Source organism: Phocoena sinus, chromosome 9, assembly GCF_008692025.1.
Source record: "Phocoena sinus isolate mPhoSin1 chromosome 9, mPhoSin1.pri, whole genome shotgun sequence".
Classification (NCBI taxonomy): Eukaryota; Metazoa; Chordata; class Mammalia; order Artiodactyla; family Phocoenidae; genus Phocoena; species Phocoena sinus.
In genome coordinates, this window is record NC_045771.1 from 67,836,662 (window position 1) to 67,856,433 (window position 19,772).

General features: G+C 35.5%; 1 protein-coding gene across 6 annotated transcripts in view; it reads right to left on the bottom strand.

The window, feature by feature from the left end:
* Positions 1–19,772, bottom strand: part of DGKB (diacylglycerol kinase beta) — a 648,598-nt gene that overhangs the window by 187,007 nt on the left and 441,819 nt on the right. For all 6 annotated transcript variants that reach the window (XM_032642942.1, XM_032642939.1, XM_032642937.1 and 3 more), the window contains 2 exons: positions 10,675–10,765; positions 379–574 (listed from right to left, as the gene is read on the bottom strand). In XM_032642942.1, the coding sequence (XP_032498833.1) occupies positions 379–574; positions 10,675–10,765 (287 nt within the window). The remainder of the gene's footprint in view (positions 1–378; positions 575–10,674; positions 10,766–19,772) is intronic.

Below are 19,772 nucleotides of genomic sequence, written 5' to 3' on the forward strand. Positions count from 1 at the left end.
ACTTGCAACACACCTCAGAAAAGCCTTAACTAGGCCCTTGTTATAGCAACTCAAACATCTGACCAAGATGATCACATTCCAGAATTTAATGTACAATACATCCTATATTATTATCCACTAAATCCCCACGTATATTTTATTTTCTGAGTCAAGAGCTATACCCACAAAAAAGAGAATAAAGGAGAACAAAATCCATGAAAATATAGCCAGTTTATACATGATTTTAGAATCTATTATAATATTAATCACACTTGCATATCTGATATAAAAAATACAACTGCATAAATATATAGAGTATAGTGCAATGGAAAACTCTTACATTTAAAGTAGTCTTTAAGAGCCGATTAAGAAGCAACAATTAAATGTTAGAAAACTTACCTTGACTTGCAAACTTCAACTCTTTGGCATCTGTGAGCGTGGTCCTTTTGTCAGACCCTTTTTTCTCTGTTCGGCGATGGCTTCGTCTTTTCTTAGACTCTCCCCAAAGATTGGACCCTCCATGCATGCTTGGTATATTCAAAATAGCAATTCCTTCCAGAGAGATGTTTATTAAATCAATCTGTACTCCATCACACTGATTAGAAAAAGGAAAAGAACAGAAACAATTTGATTTCATCTTTTGTATTTCCTTATCTTTTAATAAGAATTTTAAAATCTGTAATCTTGTCCTTTCTAAATAAACCTTTCAAGAACACTTAAATGGTTACCCTAAAGGTCAATATAAAAGATAAAGCAACCAATAACATTTACCGGGCATCATAAATAGTCTTTAAAAATGATCAAATTAAATCATCAGTGTATCTCTGTTTACAGAGAACCTTCGAAAGGGGCCCAGTTTAGTGTCTGCATATATAACCAGCTGCAAATTTCCAATGTGTTACAAAGAGGTTGATTCTGGAAAGTTTTGTCAAATTTCAGGCGGAAATTTTAAGGACTGCTCCTATTTAGAACACACTGCAAGGTACTATTGGGGGAAAATAAAGAAACAGAATTCATAATTAGGGTCTCATTTTGGGGGAGCAGAGAAAGAAATGGCTTAAGAGACTTTTGAAAAAAGAAAAACAGCAATTCAAAGAGATCTGAATTACAATGAAGTGGGCAAGGATGGTTTCTTGAACTAGATTAAGTTCCAAGCACATTGTCAAAGGCAACGAGAGGTATGGTTATCTAAATGAACATGGAGAACCAGGCAGGCTGAGTGAAGCAAATGCCAAGAGCAGCAGCAGTAAAAGTAATCTCCAGGGGCTTCCCTGGTGGCGCAGTGGTTGAGAGTCCGCCTGCCGATGCAGGGGACGCGGGCTCGTGACCCGGTCCGGGAAGATCCCACATGCCGCGGAGCGGCTGGGCCCGTGAGCCATGGCCGCTAAGCCTGCGCGTCCGGATCCTGTGCTCCGCAACGGGAGAGGTCACAACAGTGAGAGGCCCGCGTGCCCAAAAAAAAAAAAAAAAAAAAAAAAAGGAATCTCCAACCTATCATTACTTTATAGCTGCTTTAACAAAAAAATGAAAAGTAAAATCAGTCAGCCAGATTCTTTTGTTTGCCTGGTGAGAAGACACCCTTTCACTACGGAAAATATGGAACACTCTACCAGACAATGCTTTGCAATACTCAGCGTGATCACTTTTTACTTTTTTGAATTTTCCATACATTTCTACTGATGCGCATGTGTGGAAAGTGACAAGGCTATACTGTATTTTTGTAATTATGATTTATTTATTCATTTGCTTTGAGTTTCCTAAAATGGTACTTATTATAATATAGCCCAGATACTGTCCTCCCATTTTCAGTTAGACGTCAATATGAGCAGAGATGTCAATATGTAACACTATGCTTTACAAACAAACTTTGTTAGGGATATGCATTTCATCAGTTAAAGTATATCTGCAGCGGGATTGTTTTATTTGCTATATGTTTTATTACAGTTAAAAAAAAAAAAGGTGGATACAATTTCATCATTCTCTTTCTCACCATAATCATGATTTTTGAAACTGGAAGAGATAATCCTTTACGAAAATTACAAAAACAAAAACCAAACAAAAACCCTCTCTTTTTCTACATTTTCCTCATCATACTGAATCTAATACTGTATCTTGTTCACTAAAATATAAAAACTGTGAAATAAAGCAACACATCTTGAGCCTACTTGGCAGGGCTAGAAACAAATTCTAGAGACGGTGCCAAGTTTTCATTCAATTTATTTCAACGAGGGTGAAACCAAGGTCTGGATGATGCCTTTTCTCCCCCTAGAAACAACTGATTTTTTCCCCCTTCTTTTCATGTATTAAATTAAGATGACTTCTTTTTACTAAAGAATTCTGCTCATGTGTATACTCACTTACTGCTATATATTCTAGATAAACAGATATTAATTTCATAATTAAAAGTAATCTTGTGTAAATACCCTGCAGGCCTCAATGAATCAAACACATACTGTGTGTCAGGCCTCCTACTGTCTTCAAGTGGAATGTACTGGCTGGATAATTAGATAGTACATATTTTTTAACCTTATTTGCATGCATATTATATCTTTTGCACACTGACAAGCAGCAGTAACAACAAAAGTCAGATTACCACAGGGAATTCCCACAAAGAAGTCTTCATTCCTTATAATTTGCAGCCTAAATTAAAATAATTTGATCTTTGACAAGGATGAAATGTCAAGCAGAAGGGGGTCCTCTACAAGCCACGGCCTGTGGCTTCTGAAATCTGCCTAATTTATGTCAGTCACTTCTTAATACATATTTAAGTATTACACGAAAAAGACGATAAATATGCAATCTGACACCTTTGGTATTTCCCTGCTGTTAATTTATAAAGGTCTGGCTTCCCCCAAACTGACTAAAATCATTTAAATAACAGAAGAATTGTGAAATAAGCTGGAGTTGAGGCCTGGCTTCCATTTTCACTCAATATTGAACACAGCAGGTAGTACACTAAGACAATTATTTGACTAGGCCTTCGAACCCCACTGTGACAAGTTACTTTCAGAATTAGTGAAGGAGTATTCCTTTGTTCATCGGCAAAAAAGGAGAGCATGTTGCAAATAGGCTTTTTTTTTTTTTTTAAACTGAATTAGGGGAATCACATGTGACAACTGAAAAACATCAGTGTATACTATTATTCATGTTTTCAGTCTTCAGAGTCTTGGCACGTGTAGTTTTAAGGAAACAGTAAGCAGCTCTGTGAAAAGTGAAAAAAATTCTTAAGAAATTCCAAAGAAGAAGGACCAATGGAGAACACTGAGGTTCCTGTGAGAGGACAGTGTACTTACATAAATCCCTACTTATTAATAATTTGTTTCCACTAGTTCTTGACCCCAGGCTACCTTCCTCTGTTTGCTTTAACGTTATGTTCATTAGTCTGGAAATTTCCAGTGCTGGCTCTGATGAAGACCAGGAGTTGTAGAGCACACCAGTTGAGTGCATGGAAATAAAAGCTGAGGTGAAGGCTATGAAATATAAACAAGTTATAATACTGTGTCAGATAATATTTTCATCCACTTTGAAGATTTATGATTTTTAAAAAGGTAGCTACAGAGAAAAGGAATATAAAAGCTTAAAAGCTAACAGCCTTGGTTAGTCAATAAATCCTGAATATTTTTATTATGTTGAAGAGAGGTCGTTAACGTACACTACTATGGGAGCTACTTTCAGAGTGCAATGTTGTGAGGCCATTGTCCACTCTTTACAGTTTTGAAATGGAAGATCTTATTCTAGAGACAAATTTACCTAAAAGAATATGGTTTAAATTTTTCTTCCAATATATTTTAATCCTAGTTTATAAATATACCCTGCACCACATTACACAGAAGTGTTAAAGACAAACTTTTATATATGATTTTAGTGTTTTAGATTCAGTTAACATGTCACTTGACAGAAATATTTAAAACATGTGAAGAACTTTGGAGAACCATAAAAGTGTGGATAATAAATCTGATGAGATATGATTAATGATAAACTGTAAATATTTTTTCATAGTGAGTCTAATTCTATGCCCAGGTCAGATAAAATTTATTCATAATTTTACTTAATGAAACATAAAAACATTGCTTTGTTCATTGTTTAAAATGGTATGGTGTAAAATGACTTAAATATACCTGCTTTTAGAAGATTTTCTGCAAATTCATACATAATTCATAGGATAAAATTATTTATATTTTGCAGAAAACTATAGCAGCAAACCTACAAATTAAAACGTACACATAAATGGCTTAACGGGATTAGAAGGCTGTGGTATTCTATATTTTCCCAGTGATTAAGCTCCGTGTTTTCTGAAATGCATTTGAAAAGTATTACCCACAAAACACAGTGTGACATAGGGACCCAGAACATGCCTTTTAGGTGATTTTACTGTTAGCTGGCAGTCCAGTGATGGTGACAAAAGTGCTGATTGCAGATAATTGCAACATTATTTTTAGAGTGGAATGGGAGATAACTGGTAAAGGAGAGGAAGATGGAAGCACATTTGGAAAACAGGAATATTTGAAACTGGTACCATGTTCACAGTTGCTGAACATGTTGATAGTAACGATAACACTGCTGGTTCAAGATATCAAGCATTGGGGCTTCCCTGGTGGCGCAGTGGTTGAGAGTCCGCCTGCCAATGCAGGGGACACGGGTTCATGCCCCGGTTGGGGAAGATCCCACATGCCGTGGAGTGGCTGGGCCCGTGAGCCATGGCCGCTGAGCCTGCGCGTCCGGAGCCTGTGCCCCGCAACGGGAGAGGCCACAACAGTGAGAGGCCCGCGTACCGCAAAAAAAAAAAAAAAAAAAAAAGATATCAAGCATTAGCTATAAGTATCAGCAGAAAAGCACTTTAATTTTACATGTTTCTCTCTTTCAGGAGATTCTGTGAAAGCCAGAAATTATTGCTGGAATATTAAATTTCTTACCAAAAGTTATCTCATTAAAAACAACTTGTGGTAACTAAAGAAGAGAAATTTCACCTTTGGTCACGTTTCATCTGTCTCATTTCTTCCTCACTCTCCTAAGAAAAATTATAATGTATTTATCTTAATGAAACGGTAACAGTACCTCAACCCCACATTTCTTGTACTTTCCTGGAACAGGGAGGTATTTTTTTGTTTTGGACTTGATGAGTCCAATTTTTGATTACTAGGACCATCTTTGTTGAGGTCTACACCTTTAATGTCTCCCTTCATCATTGTTTCTAGAATTTCATTGCAAAAAAAAAGAGAAATCACCTGGGAAGCTTTAGAAGAGAGGGAAGATCTTTTGCCTGTTCTTATCACACACGCGCGCACATGCGTGCGCACACACACACACACACACAGAAAGAGGGCAGGGAGATACTTTTGGAGGTGATGAAATATTGATGGCTTTGATTATGATTATAGTTTCATGGGTATATTCTTTTCTCCAAACTCATTAAGTTGTCTACATTAAATATGTACAGCTTTTTGTAGGTCAACTATGCCTCAATAAAGGGTTTAAAAAAGAATGTTCATTCACACGTTTCATTTCTACTACTCCAAGATGGTGTTTTGGTAGCGGTAAGGATGGGCTACGGTTCTCTGAATGCATGCTGAGAGACCGTCCAGGATGATTTTGATATAGGTGAAGCACAGACTAAGCTGTGAAAATCTGCCCTACTGCCTTTAATAACTCTGTGCTTTCCAGGTTACTGGGCAATCAGAATCTTATCTTTCAAATTCTGCTAATTTATTTTGTGTCCCTGACACTCTTCTTGCAATTTGTTAATTCTTGAGCTCATTTAGGTTTTGTAGAAATACTTAATCATTAAGACAAAGGTCAGTATCTGAGGAAATTCCTGGCCTTAAAATATACCACCCTCCCAAGTCTTACCAAACACCAAAAGACTCAAAGACTTTGGAGAATAGGCCATTTTATTCTCTCATGAACTTTGCCTGGTACATGGAACAAATAAAAAACTCATGAACTTTGTAAGCTTCAATCCCAGATGGTGACCTGAGATTCTCAGGTACATATCCATGCCCCAGGTAGTTTTACACAAACTTTGCTTTTAATATATTATCTTGTAAATATAAAGCTTTTCATTTAATCTTTTTATTTCTTTATCTTTTGTTACAAAGTTAAAAGATAACTGAAATTCTTTTTTTTTTTTTTGAGGTACGCGGGCTTCTTAATGTTGTGCCCTCTCCCGTTTCGGAGCACAGGCTTCGGACGTGCAGGCTCAGCGGCCATGGCTCACGGGCCCAGCCGCTCCGTGGCATGTGGGATCTTCCCGGACCGGGACATGAACCCGTGCCCCCTGCATCGGCAGGCGGACTCTCAACCACTGTGTCACCACACCAGGAAAGCCCCTGAAATTCTTAAAATTAAAAATTTCACCTTTGTTCATCTCTCTATGTATATATTTATATTTCGATTCTCCAATTGATTTGTTTCCTTAAACATTTTGGCAGAAAGCAACACAATTCTTGTTTTCTTTTTTTAAATCATGAAAGAAAATGCTCATATGTGTGTCTCTGCAATAGAGATGCAAGAGGATCTCTAAATCATAGGATTTTGACGAAGACTAAGACAGGTAATGGATGTGCATTGCTTAGCTCCAAGCATGAGGTATATTTAATAATAGATAAATCTTAGCTATTGTTTTTATCAACTATTAGCCTGTGATATTAATATTATTCCAAATATTCACCTTTTTCAGAAAACAGCTTCCTAAATGAAAGAGAGATATGAGGTAAAGGGTCACACAGCAAATGCTTTGCTTGGAAGAAGCTGTCATTAAAACATATATCCATTACTTGAGGTACTCTTGTACTGAAGTGGTTTTATTCTCTCATATATTTTCAAACCATAGTTGGTATAATTTTAGGCCAGGAAGCAACAGCAAACAGAATCAAATTTCCAAACTGCTGTTTTTATTATATTTAATTATGAAGTAACCTTGAGGGTAGAAAGGCGTATTCTGCTAATATGATAGACTGGATTCATTAAAAAGTGAGTAGAGAAGCAGATTTTACATTACCATCCTTACACACACACACACACACACACACACACACATACAAAAAACACGCTTTAGAATTAAGATAAATTCATAAAATTATAACAGTATTTCAAAATATGCAACAATAGAATGGGGAGTGCACAGTGCTGTCTCTGATTTATAAATGCTACTCCAGTGGCGCATAGAATAAGGCAGTAAATGCAGAGCTGGGAAGCCAGACTTGGAGGGCGTGTAGAAACATGACCCGAAAGAGTTCTTCTCGAGATGTAAAGCTCAGTGGAACAAAATCACCGAATTTTATCACTTGTAATGTTAAAATCAATGTTTTCCATACCTATTTTTATCACACGTCTTTTGCTATGTGACACAAACTTTTCCTTGGACATTTTTCACTTTGTGACATACATAATATTATACTATTGATCGATGTTTGTTTTTTGTAAATTGAGACTTTACTTTTTAGAGCAGTTTAAAGCTCATGGCAAAATTGAGGGGACGGTACAGAGGTTTCCTGTATACACCCTGTCCCCACAAATGCACAGCCTCTCCCATTATCAACATCCCCACCAAAGTGGTACATTTGTTACAACTGATGAACCTACATTAACACATCATAATCACCCAAAGTTTACAGTGTCCATTAGGGTTCACTCTTGGTATACATTCTATGGCTTTGAACAAATGTATAATGACCTGTAGCCACCACCATTGCATCACACGGAGTATTTTTATTGTCCTAAAAATCCTCTGTGCTCTGCCTATTCTTTCCTCTGTCCCCCTTAACTGGCAACCACTGATCTTTTTACTGTCTTCATAGTTTTACCTTTTCCAGAATGCCATATGTTCACATCATACAGTATGTAGGCTTTTCACATTGGCTTCTTTCACTTCGGAAAATGTATTTAAGGTTGCTCCATGTCTTTTCACAGCTTCGTAGCTTTTCAGCACTGAATAATATTCCATTGTCTGGATAGCACAACTTATTTTCCCATTCATCTACTAAAGGACTTTTTGTTTGCCTCCAAGTTTTGGCAATTATTAATAAGCTGTTACTAACATCCATGTGCATGTTTTTGTGTTAACATAACGTTTTCAACTCCTTTAGGTATATACCATATATATTGTATGATTGCTGGATCATAAAGTAAGGGCATGTTTAGCTTTGTAAGAAACTTCCAAACTTCCAAAGTGGCGGTACCATTCTGCATTCCCACCAGCAGTGAATCAGACTTCCTATTGCTCCACATCCCCACCAGCTTTTAGGGTTTTCAATACCCTAATAGGTGTGTAGTGGTATTTCACTGCTGTTTTAATTTGCATTTCCCTGATGAAATATGATATGGAGTGTCATTTCAGCTGCTTATTTGCCATCTGTATAGCTCCTCGGGTGAGGTATCAGTTAAAGTCTTTGGCCCAGTTTTCAAGACGGTTGTTTATTTTCTCATTGTTGAGTTGTAGGAGTTCTTTGTATATTTTGAATATACGAAGTCCTTTATCAGATATGTCTTTTGCAAATATTTTCTCTTAGTCTGTGGCCTGTTTTCTCATTCTCCTGACATTGTCTTTCAAAGAGCAGACATTTTTAATATCAGTGAAGTCCAACTTACCAATTATTTCTTTCATGGATTGTGCCTTTGGTGTTGTATCTAAAAGGCATCACTATATCCAAGGCCATCTAGGTTTCCTCCTACGCTATCTTCTAGAAGTTTTAAAGTTTTGCATTTTACATTTAGCTCTGTGATCCATTTTGGGTTCATTTCTGTTAAGGGTGAAGAAATGTGAATAGATTTTTTTTTTTGGCCTGTGGATGTCCAGTCATCACAGCACCATTTGTTTAAAAAACCTTCTTTGCTCCATTGTCTTGCCTTTCATCCTTTGTCAAAGAAGAGCAGACTGTATTTATGGGAATCTATTTCTTGGCTCTATATTCTGTTTCATTGATTTGTCTGTTCTTTCACCAATATCACACTGTTTTGACTACTTTATAGTAAGTCTTGAAGTCAGGTAGTGTCAGTCCTCCAACTTTGTTCTTCTCCTTCAATATTGTGTTCGCTATTCTGAGTCTTTAGACTCTCAGGATAAACTTTAGAATCAGTTTGTTGATATTCACAGAATAATTTACTGGAATTTGGGGATTATATTAAACCTTTAGGTGAAGTTGAGAAGAACTAACATCACAACAATGTTGAGTTTACCTATCCATGAACATGAAACATCTCTCTTAAATAATTTTTTTTCAATCTACATTCAGTGGTAGGCGAAAGTAAGGAGAGGCACAAGAGGCTTCAGGGTATCCACCCTATATTCAACCAGAAGCCATACCTTAATTTTTTGTCATTTTTGCCTTTTGCTGCAGATTTTCTTCAAGCATCGGTTTCTGAGGGCAGAAATGCTCAAAATCTACTATATAATGATTTCTTAAATAATGAGCTTTGAAGGTAAAGGGAGGTCTTAGATGATTTTTATAAATATAAATGTACATATAGCTGTATAAGTATTATATACATATATATAAAACATACACATATTTATCACCACAAATAGCAATCACAGTAAGTGCCTATTAAGCCCAAATCCTTTACCTTTTGTGAGTATATCCCTTTTCAGGGTTATGATCTGATTCACTCATGAAGAGCTTTTTCCATTCTATGACAATCAATTCTACCCCTAATACTTCAATTTATTTGTCAATCATGATGAGGAAAAAGTCCCAAAAGATTACATTCTGAAATAGTACCACTTTTGCTGTTATTATCATTTATAGTAAGTTAGAAAGCTGGGATAATGAAGAACCTAGCCAGACCATCATTATGGCTCTCTGTGGTCCATAACTACTTTTGTCTACCCAACTTATTACCCTAATAGTTGCCACTAATGATTTAGGTCTCAGTAGACAAGTTATTTATTTCTTTTTAGAAAGAAAAGTGTTAAAGCCAGTATTTCTCAATTCATATCAGCTAGTCATTAGGTGTCCCTGTTTCATAATTCTGTTCCTTTGATTTGTCTTTACAACTTAACAAAATATAACTTTTCCTTTTTCTTTAACCCCTAAAAATCTCTCAATAAAACTAACTCATTTTCTATTACAACTTGTCTCCAAAATTTTTAGTCCTACAATGTCTATATTTTTGGTAGACGTATTTGCTCTAAATCTTTTTAAAGTGTATCTTTTCTTGCTATCTTTGCTCTCTTTCTTGGCTTTTCCACTTCCTACAAATGTAATGGGGAAATGGCAACCTCAGGAACTCAGAAAAGACCTAGTTAATGAATGGGAATGGGAATGGAAAAGTATATGTTTTAAACTTTATTCATAAAAGTAAGTACAATTTTAGTGAACTGTGTTTTAAAGGTTATAAGATATTGAGACCTGAAAATAATAAGTTTTTAAAAATGTATTTTGCAACTTTTTTTCTTTCCCTTCAAGTACTTCCTTTTATCTTACATTTTTCTGTCCATACTATGCCCACTGATTTCTAAAGTTGTGTTCCACCTCTCATTCTTTTACGCTGTATTAAACAACTCATACTCAAACTTAACTTTATATTAGTATTTCAGATGTGCTAGATTCTCAATGAGTGACAGAAATGACGTTTTAGAATCTTGGGTAAAGCTATATGAGTCGCTAAAATTCTAACTCCTTCCATGGGCTAGGACAACATATTAATAATCAAACTCAAGCCATTTCATAGTATTATAAAGATAATTCATTTTCTTACTTCTATTTCTACAGATTCATGTAGCTTCTTGCAGGTGGCTGAGAAAGTTTCAGATGTGCCAAACTCAAAATACCAAAATTTGTTCTTCATTCTGAAAAAGGAAAGGAAGAAGCATCTTAGGCAATTATCAATAACAGGAGGGATTTTTAAAAATGGGGTAGGCCTGTCTTGTATTATAAGTGATAAAAAAGGTTTGAGGACACGTCCCATCCATTACGTAATAGATGGTCACATAATTTTCAGAGTTTAAGTGTAAGCATCAAATTGTATGATTGTCCCGGAGGGGATTATAAGAATGTACTGATCTGACAGATTCAAGTATATCTTTGCCTTTTCTATAATATTGGTTGCTCAGATTTTGAAATATGGTTTTAGTGCTTATGATTCTTAGCTTGTTCTTAGACAACTTGATTTTAGACCAGCCACTCTGTAATCATAAAGAGAGAGAAAAAAAAGAAAAGTCTAGGCTTTTCATGAGGAAAAGGAGACCAAACTTAAATATGCTCAATTTTTCTAGATGCCTATGCATTCATTGGAAACTATCATGATTGGAAAGTATATTAAAAAGAAAAAATAGTAGTTATCCATAAAGATAAAATTTAGTAATTTTTGGATAACTATTAATTATTTTTTAAAGATACTGTCCTCTGTTATATGAACAATAATGGGAAATTATGATACAGCATGAAAGAACTAAAGAAATAATATATTTTATCAACATACAGTTATAAAGAAAATATAGTTTAAACTATTTCAGTATTTAATCCGGAAGTAAGATGCTCAAAATTTATTTTCTCCCACAAATCAATGACCATATCTTTGTTTCTTTGTACCAGATAATTAAATTAATGATCGTTTAATGTAATTTTACAAAGGCTGACTAGATTTTTATATTAGCCAGGAGTGGATTTAAAAATTCATTCTCACGAAAAGCTGCAGTTTTTAATTATACATAGTCTAACAAGCTATCACGCCCTCAGTTAGAAGAAAATACAGGTAAAATGGGATACATGCTTCCTCACATGAAGGCAAAACAAAAAGAAATTCTTATAATGATATTCAAATATCTCTCTCACAACAAATTATTTTTTCCTTATAAACATGGATATGTACTTTTCACATTGGAATGTAAAACATTTCAACAATTAAAAAAGACACTTGGCAAGGACCTTACTGCTTAATGCAACCCTCTTACTTGTTACATAAGATGACACGGAACCTAATACGGTGCTTATTATTATGCTGTGTTGTATAGAGTTCTCTGATATAAAATTACAAACTATAAAAGTAATCTTATCTATCTAGACATACCCAATAATATTTAGCCTCATACAAGGTTTTATTTGCTTACAAAATTTTCACTAGCCCTTCTTGCATTGATCACCATATTAAGGCCAATAATCTGAAAACCAAGATAAGTTTCATAGGACTCTAGCACCATGAATCATTATTCTTTTCTAGAGAATATCTCCTTGGATTATGGCCTGATTTAATATATCTGAGTGGACAGAAATAGATGATAGCTAGTTAGATAGAACAGGGCAAACATTTAACAGTAAGACCTGTGGGCCTGAGTTTACATGTAAGTTTATATTAAATTAATGCAAATAATGTACTTTATAGAATAAATGTAGTTTTACAAATTTATACAATGGCTGAAGTTAATGGAAAATTTAGTTTATGGAAAATTAAAAATATTTTCCTATTGATTCATCATTATCAGGAAAAATATATCATTCAGCATGATATGAGAGGAAAATATTGTTCGGTGTGAAATGGTCTCCAGACAATCAGAATAATATGTAGTATATGTTTTATGACTGTTTGGAATTGTCTTTCTACATTCAACAAGTTTTCTAATAATATCTTTCTGTTGGCCTTTTATCCAGACCTTCCTGGATTCATTTATTCACCCAGTCATTCATTCAACAAATGTTTAGTGAGAACATTCACTTCCATATACTATGTTTAGTTCTAAAGATACAAATATGAACACGATTATCTTTGTCTCTAAGGAGCTCAGAATGGTTAAGATTATGGGCATATAAAATAATTGAAAAGTTAATTCTCTAAATTAGATATGAGCAAAATATTGTGAAAAAACACTTCAGTGAATCACCTGCTTTTGCCTTGAGGGGTCCAGAAAGCTTTAGAAGACGAGAGCGTTATAATGGATAAGTAGAAGGCAAACAGGAGGAAGGCGAGACAAGTTCTGGTGTTTTTAGGAGTGCAGTGTGACTTAACAGATTGCCTAAGTATGGGCTAACTAGGGTCTTTTTCAGAATGGGTATGCCAAGTTAAGGGGTTTGGACTTGATATTACAGATTTATAGGATGTCTAAAAGAATTCTGTTAGCAGTGAAGAGACATAGCCAGCTTTGTTGGATAAATAAAACTCATAGAAATGAATAATTGGGCTGGAATGGCGAAATGTTGGTGCTGTGGACAGAAACGTGGCTGTTGGAATAGTACAAATGAAATAAAATTCAAGGCCTAAACCAAGGGGCAAGGAAAATGGAGAGGAGAGGCTGAATTTAAGAGACATAAATGAGGGAGAATCAATAGGAACTGGTGGTATTAGATTATACTGATTTCTGCCATATCTAGGTTATCTCTAGAGGTATATGTGGGAATATCAAAGCATTACTCCAGCAAAGAAAGGGCTATGAGTCTACATTTTGACAGGTTCTGTGACATAATGATGTAATGTACACTGTATCACAGTTTGAAAATTATATATATACATACATACACATATATGGCTTCTAAATGCATGTAAATGGTTACTCCCTATTTTTTTTTTTCCATTCTGTCCATCAAATTTCTTCATAGCTTAACCAGGATGACGAGGAGCTTGTATCAGCTAACCAAAATATACTCATTTTAGCAAACACATCACAAGAAACAGAAATTCTGAGAATTTACATTCAGTCTTTATTCACCATATTAGTTAGCATTACTGCTCGTGTGCAAAAGCTGCTTTAAATTCTCCATTATTACAACCATTTATGTTTCACTCAGATAAATATATGGAGGTAATAAAAAGCACACAGAATCAGATTCCACATGACAAATTAAAAGCTGTTAAATTTTATTTTTTTTTCAACCCAACTGGTCTTTAGGTTGTAGAAATGCAAAAACGCACATTTAAGCATGTATGCTATTTATTTTTATGGCTCACATTAGAAAATGATCCAAATAATTCAAACTCAGATTTGTCAGAGAAAACATATAGCTGTGGATTTTAAGAAAAAGATAACTGGACATTTAACCCACTATGAAATGTTCACACCAGAGTCAAATTTATTGTGTTCTTACACAGGTTTTGTGGATACAGGTATGACGACAAATGTCCTACCAAAAAAATGATTCATACTGTTATAATTTTAAGTCATTAATATACTAAACCGTATTTCAATGAATTTAATTGTAAGTCTACAGGCTTCAGTTTAATATTTAAAGTGCTTGGCTACCAGATGGTCAGGTAAAAATAAAATTAGCTCCCATTTACCAGGCATTTTCTTACTACCAGTAATTCTGCTTCTTTTATATATCTTCAGGAAAATGTGAACTATCAGAAGTATTGCTCAGGCAAAACAATTATTCCTGTCATAATGAAATTTAGTTAATATTTAGTTCTACAAGTTCTGTTCAAATACGCATTTTAATTTCTAGCAATATATTTTCCTTGGAACTTTTCTTCCTGGTTTACAAAGGTTTTCTGTTGTTTTATTTTTAAACTTTGTCTGCTAAGTAATGCTAATGCAGCAAACATAAAACAAAACAAACAAAACATGAACTGCCAGTGCATTTACCAAAAATAATACCAAAGAACCTAATTAGATATGATGCTCACTCCTAACAAAGATGCAACATAAAAAGGGTGAAATTGCCTCATTTACCTTACTGTAGAAAACTCTAAAGTCATAAACACACAGAAAGTTTTAATGCAATGAAATTACTCTTAAATTAAATGTCAACTTTTTCTCACAGGTGTGCTTCTTTTATTATTTTCATGTATTTAGTGATGATATAGCATCTTTGGAAGACCATTTATATATGTATAAAACTGAACTCTTCTAATAGACACTTGAATCCCTTTTCAAGCATCCTTAACTGATTCTATCTATACTGTATGAATAACATGATCATCAGATAATAAAATCCTCTGACCTCTGCTTATTATTTATTTTTTTATAAGTTTATTTATTTATTTACTTTTGGCTGCGTTGGGTCTTCATTGCTGTGAGTGGGTTTTCTCTAGTTGCAGCGAGAGGATGCTACTCCTCATCGCGGTACACAGGCTTCTTGTTGCTGTGGATTCTCTTGTTGCGGAGCATGGGCTCTAGGTGCGTGGGCTTCAGTAGTTGTGGCTCACAGGCTCTAGAGCACAGTCTCAGTAGTTGTGGCACATGGGCTTAGTTGTTCCGCGGCATGTGGGATCTTCCCGGGTCAGGGCTCAAACACATGTCCCCTGCATTGGCAGGCGGATCCTTAACCACTAAGCCACCAGGGAAGCCCCGACCTTTGCTTTTATTTTATCTTTAAATTCTATTTATTTTTAAAATTTATTTTATTTTTGGCTGTGTTGGGTCTTCATTGCTGCAAGCGGGCTTTCTCTAGCTGCAATGAGTGAGCTTCTCATTGCGGGGGCGTCTCTTGTTGCAGAGCACTGGCTCTACGTGTGCGGGCATCAGTAGTTGTGGCTCACAGGCTCTAGAGTGCAGGCTCAGCAGTTGTAGTGCACGGGCTTAGTTGCTCCACGGCATGTGGGATCTTCCCAGACCAGGGATTGAACCCGTGTCCCTTGCATTGGCAGGCGGATTCCTAACCACTGGGCCACCAGGGAAGCCCCGACCTTTGCTTTTAAAATGAAAGCAAAAACATAATGTCCTAAGTAGTTTAGTGAAAATGGATTTTAAATGAATATTTTTTACTCATTAAAGATGTTGCAAAAATCTCATCATTTACATTAGTTTGCTTCATTTTTGTCCTGTTATGAAAGCATTTCAACAGTCATTTCAAAACTGGTTTTAAAATTATTTTCTCATGGAGAACAATGTTTCTAACAATTCGATAACTTTATTTTAATACAAAATTTAGTCTTACAATTTGATGGAATACTCTAGAAACATAGCAGGAATTTTGAATTTGGCTAACAATAGTGATGATGAGAGACGTGTCACTGTTGACTTACAGCAATAGGGTGTTTAAAATGGTACATTTATGTCATAGAACTCAATTCAGTTTTGCTTTTCTTGCCAAGAGACGTTACACCAGACATTGGTTATAGGGTTACTCATTTATTCCTAAATGTAGTGAGGTATTGCTCTTAATATGATTATATTTTATAAAAAGAACTACATTTTATTGAAACCCTCAAACCTATGTTTTTTAAAAAAAAGCAATTTATACACTCTCATAGCAAAAGAATAATATTGATAACATTATTTCATAAGGAAGGAACATGGCTGTAATTACTACAGTGGGGACATTTTATATTCACACCGAAGACAGCAAACATTTTTCATGTTTGTACACCACAGGTAAAGATATATTTTTTAAATGACATATAAAAATGCTTGTATCTAATGTTCATTCTTAAGGTATGCTTGTTAAGCACTCAAAAGACAATGAAACAGGCTACAGAAACTTCAGACAGAATCATAAAATATTCTACCTTGGTATGTAAAAAGAGATGGATATTCTAATGGAAAAGTACAAAAGCAGTAGTAATGCCATACTGCAGAGTCTAAAGAAGTATACATACATAGTAAGTCCCCAAAGAACAATGATAAATTAATAATTATATGAAATGTAAAACTAAACCTATAAAATGTTTAAATGGTGTCCAAGATGTTTAGACCTGAATATCTTTCAATAATAATTAGATCTCTATTATTAAAATAAGTATTTCATAATCATAAAAAGTTCTTTAAGAAAACTGTTAGGGAGATGAAATGAAATTTGTGATAGCCATATTTTCTGCTGTTACTGAGCATGGCACTGTCACAGGTTAAACCCAATGAGGTTTAGAAGTCACTCACCCAACATCATATGGGAAGTGCAAAACGTAACTCAGGAATTCTAGCTTTTTTCCCATACTGTCTCTCATTAAATATAATAATGAATGCAGCATCACATGAAACTTTTTTCTAAGCCATAAGGGAAATGTTATAGGTGAGATGGGTGATCATCATTAAATTGTTCTTTTGTTCATATTTCTACTTTAGAAGTATTTTTTTTTTTTTTGCAGTACGTGGGCCTCTCACTGCTGCGGCCTCTCCCGTTGCGGAGCACAGGCTCCAGACGTGCAGGCCCAGTGGCCATGGCCCATGGGCCCAGCCGCTCCGCGGCATGTGGGATCCTCCCGGACCGGGGCACAAACCCGTGTCCCCTGCATCGGCAGGCGGACTCTCAACCACTGTGCCACCAGGGAAGCCCTAGAAGTATTTTTAATTCCCCTTTCCTGAAATAAGTCAACTAAGGATGACAATGTAATCTAGCGCTGACAAACAGGACCTGAGAGATCTCCCATTCTGAAACAGAGACATGTACAATGGGAAAGCTAGGCCCATTCTTTCCCCTGTTTTTGCATGTTGTCAAGGAAGGAGATTCTAATTGGAAATGGAGCAGCCATCTCACCACCATGAAAGGAAAGGCAAGGGATACCCAGAGATGCTGATCCAGATTCCTGAAGAGAGTTGAACTTCCTAATCAGTCAATTCTGAAACAGTCCATTTCTGGATCTCTACTCATGTGAGATTTATAAATGGACTCTTATTATTTATTTTGTGTATTCTGTTACTTGTAGCCAAAAGCACACTGACAGCACTCTCCATTATAGTTCTAAGAGAATTTTCACATATATTATTATCAATGAGATATTTGGAAAATCCAAATGAGGTGATATATTTGTTATACAATCCTATTTTTCTAGGTGCGAAATTTGGTGGTAACTGAAATAAAGGAGTTAAGGTAGAGAATTTCTGTTCAGCATAATTCCCTGTGCTTATCTTGTGACTAGATATGCAAATATCAACGAATATGCTTTCCTCATCTGACTTGCTATCCCCTGAATTTTTAAAGAATTATTTCCATGTTTATATACTTGAAATAATCTTGGGAAAAAACTCACAAAACATCCCTTTTTGCAGTGTCCCAAATTTGCAACTGATGCTTTTATCAGAGTCACAGACTAGTAAGCAGTTGGTAAGTTCATACTTCTCACCTTCCCCTCTTCCATATCCAAAAACTTAGAAATAGAGTCAGTGGGTGATGTTTGAATTAATAAAATATACCACGATGTCTGAGATTATATACAGAAATATTTAAGGTAGAGTATTTCTCACTAATATAAATAGACACATGTAGAGCCTAGCCAAAATTGATAGTGAAAATGTAATGAAGGTTTGTATGCATCAATATAAAATAAAGCTCTACTTCTTTTAAAGGAATTATTGTATTCATAAATAGAAAATGTCCACAACACAAAAACTCTCTTCAGTATGTATAAAAACAAAAAGAGGAAGGCACCACAAATGCAGGAATTAGCAAGTCTCCATGCCTAACTCTGAACGTCAGGGGAAACTAGACTGTTCTCTCTAGTGGTAAAAAAAATCATTTATCCAATGTTCTGAGCACCTACTCTAGACATGGTACTGTGATAGGCAATGGAATTACATTTGTACATACGACAGAAGAAGTCTCTGCTCACATTACAGTTAATTTTTAGTCAGGAAAAAATATACAAAATGATTTAATATCAATTGTGCTAAGTTCTAAAACAGGAGGTTTATAGGATGCTGTTAAGAGTGAACACAATATTCTGACCCACCTCCTAGAGAAATGGAAATAAAAACAAAAATAAACAAATGGGACCTCATGAAACTTCAGAGCTTTTGCACAGCAAAGGAAACCATAATCAAGACCAAAAGACAACCCTCAGAATGGGAGAAAATATTTGCAGATGAAGCAACTGACAAAGGATTAATCTCCAAAATTTACAAGCAGCTCATGCAGCTCAATAACAACAAAACAAACAACCCAATCCAAAAATGGGCAGAAGACCTAAATAGACATTTCTCCAAAGATGATATACAGAATGCCAACAAACACATGAAAGGATGCTCAACATCATTAATCATTACAGAAATGCAAATCAAAACTACAATGAGATATCATCTCACACCAGTCAGAATGGTCATCATCAAAAAATCTAGAAACAATAAATGCTGGAGAGGGTGTGGAGAAAAGGGAACACTCTTGCACTGCTGGTGGGAATGTGAATTGGCTCAGCCACTATGGAGAACAGTATGGAGGTTCCTTAAAAAACTACAAATAGAATTACCACATGACCCAGCAATCCCACTACTGGGCATATACCCTGAGAAAACCAAAATTCAAAAAGAGTCATGTACCAAAATGTTCATTGCAGTTCTATTTACAATAGCCCAGAGATGGAAACAACCTAAGCGCCCATCATCGGATGAATGGATAAAGAAGATGTGGCACATATATACAATGGAATATTACTCAGCCTTAAAAAGAAATGAAATTGAGCTATTTGTAATGAGATGGATAGACCTAGAGTCTGTCATACAGAGTGAAGTAAGTCAGAAAGAAAAAGACAAATACCGTATGCTAACACATATATATGGAATTTAAGGGAAAAAAAAATGTCATGAAGAACCTAGGGGTAAGACAGGAATAAAGACGCAGACCTACTGGAGAACGGACTTGAGGATATGGGGAGGGGGAAGGGTGAGCTTTGACAGGGCGAGAGAGAGTCATGGACATATACACACTAACAAACGTAGTAAGGTAGATAGCTAGGGGGAAGCAGCCGCAAGGCACAGGGATATTAGCTCGGTGCTTTGTGACAGCCTGGAGGGGTGGGATAGGGAGGGTGGGAGGGAGGGAGACGCAAGAGGGAAGACATATGGGAACATATGTATATGTATAACTGATTCACTTTGTTACAAAGCAGAAACTAACACACCATTGTAAAGCAATTATACCCCAATAAAGATGTTTAAAAAAAAAAAAAGAGTGAACACAATAAAAGGGAACAGCAAAATTTCTTTAAGGAAGGAAATT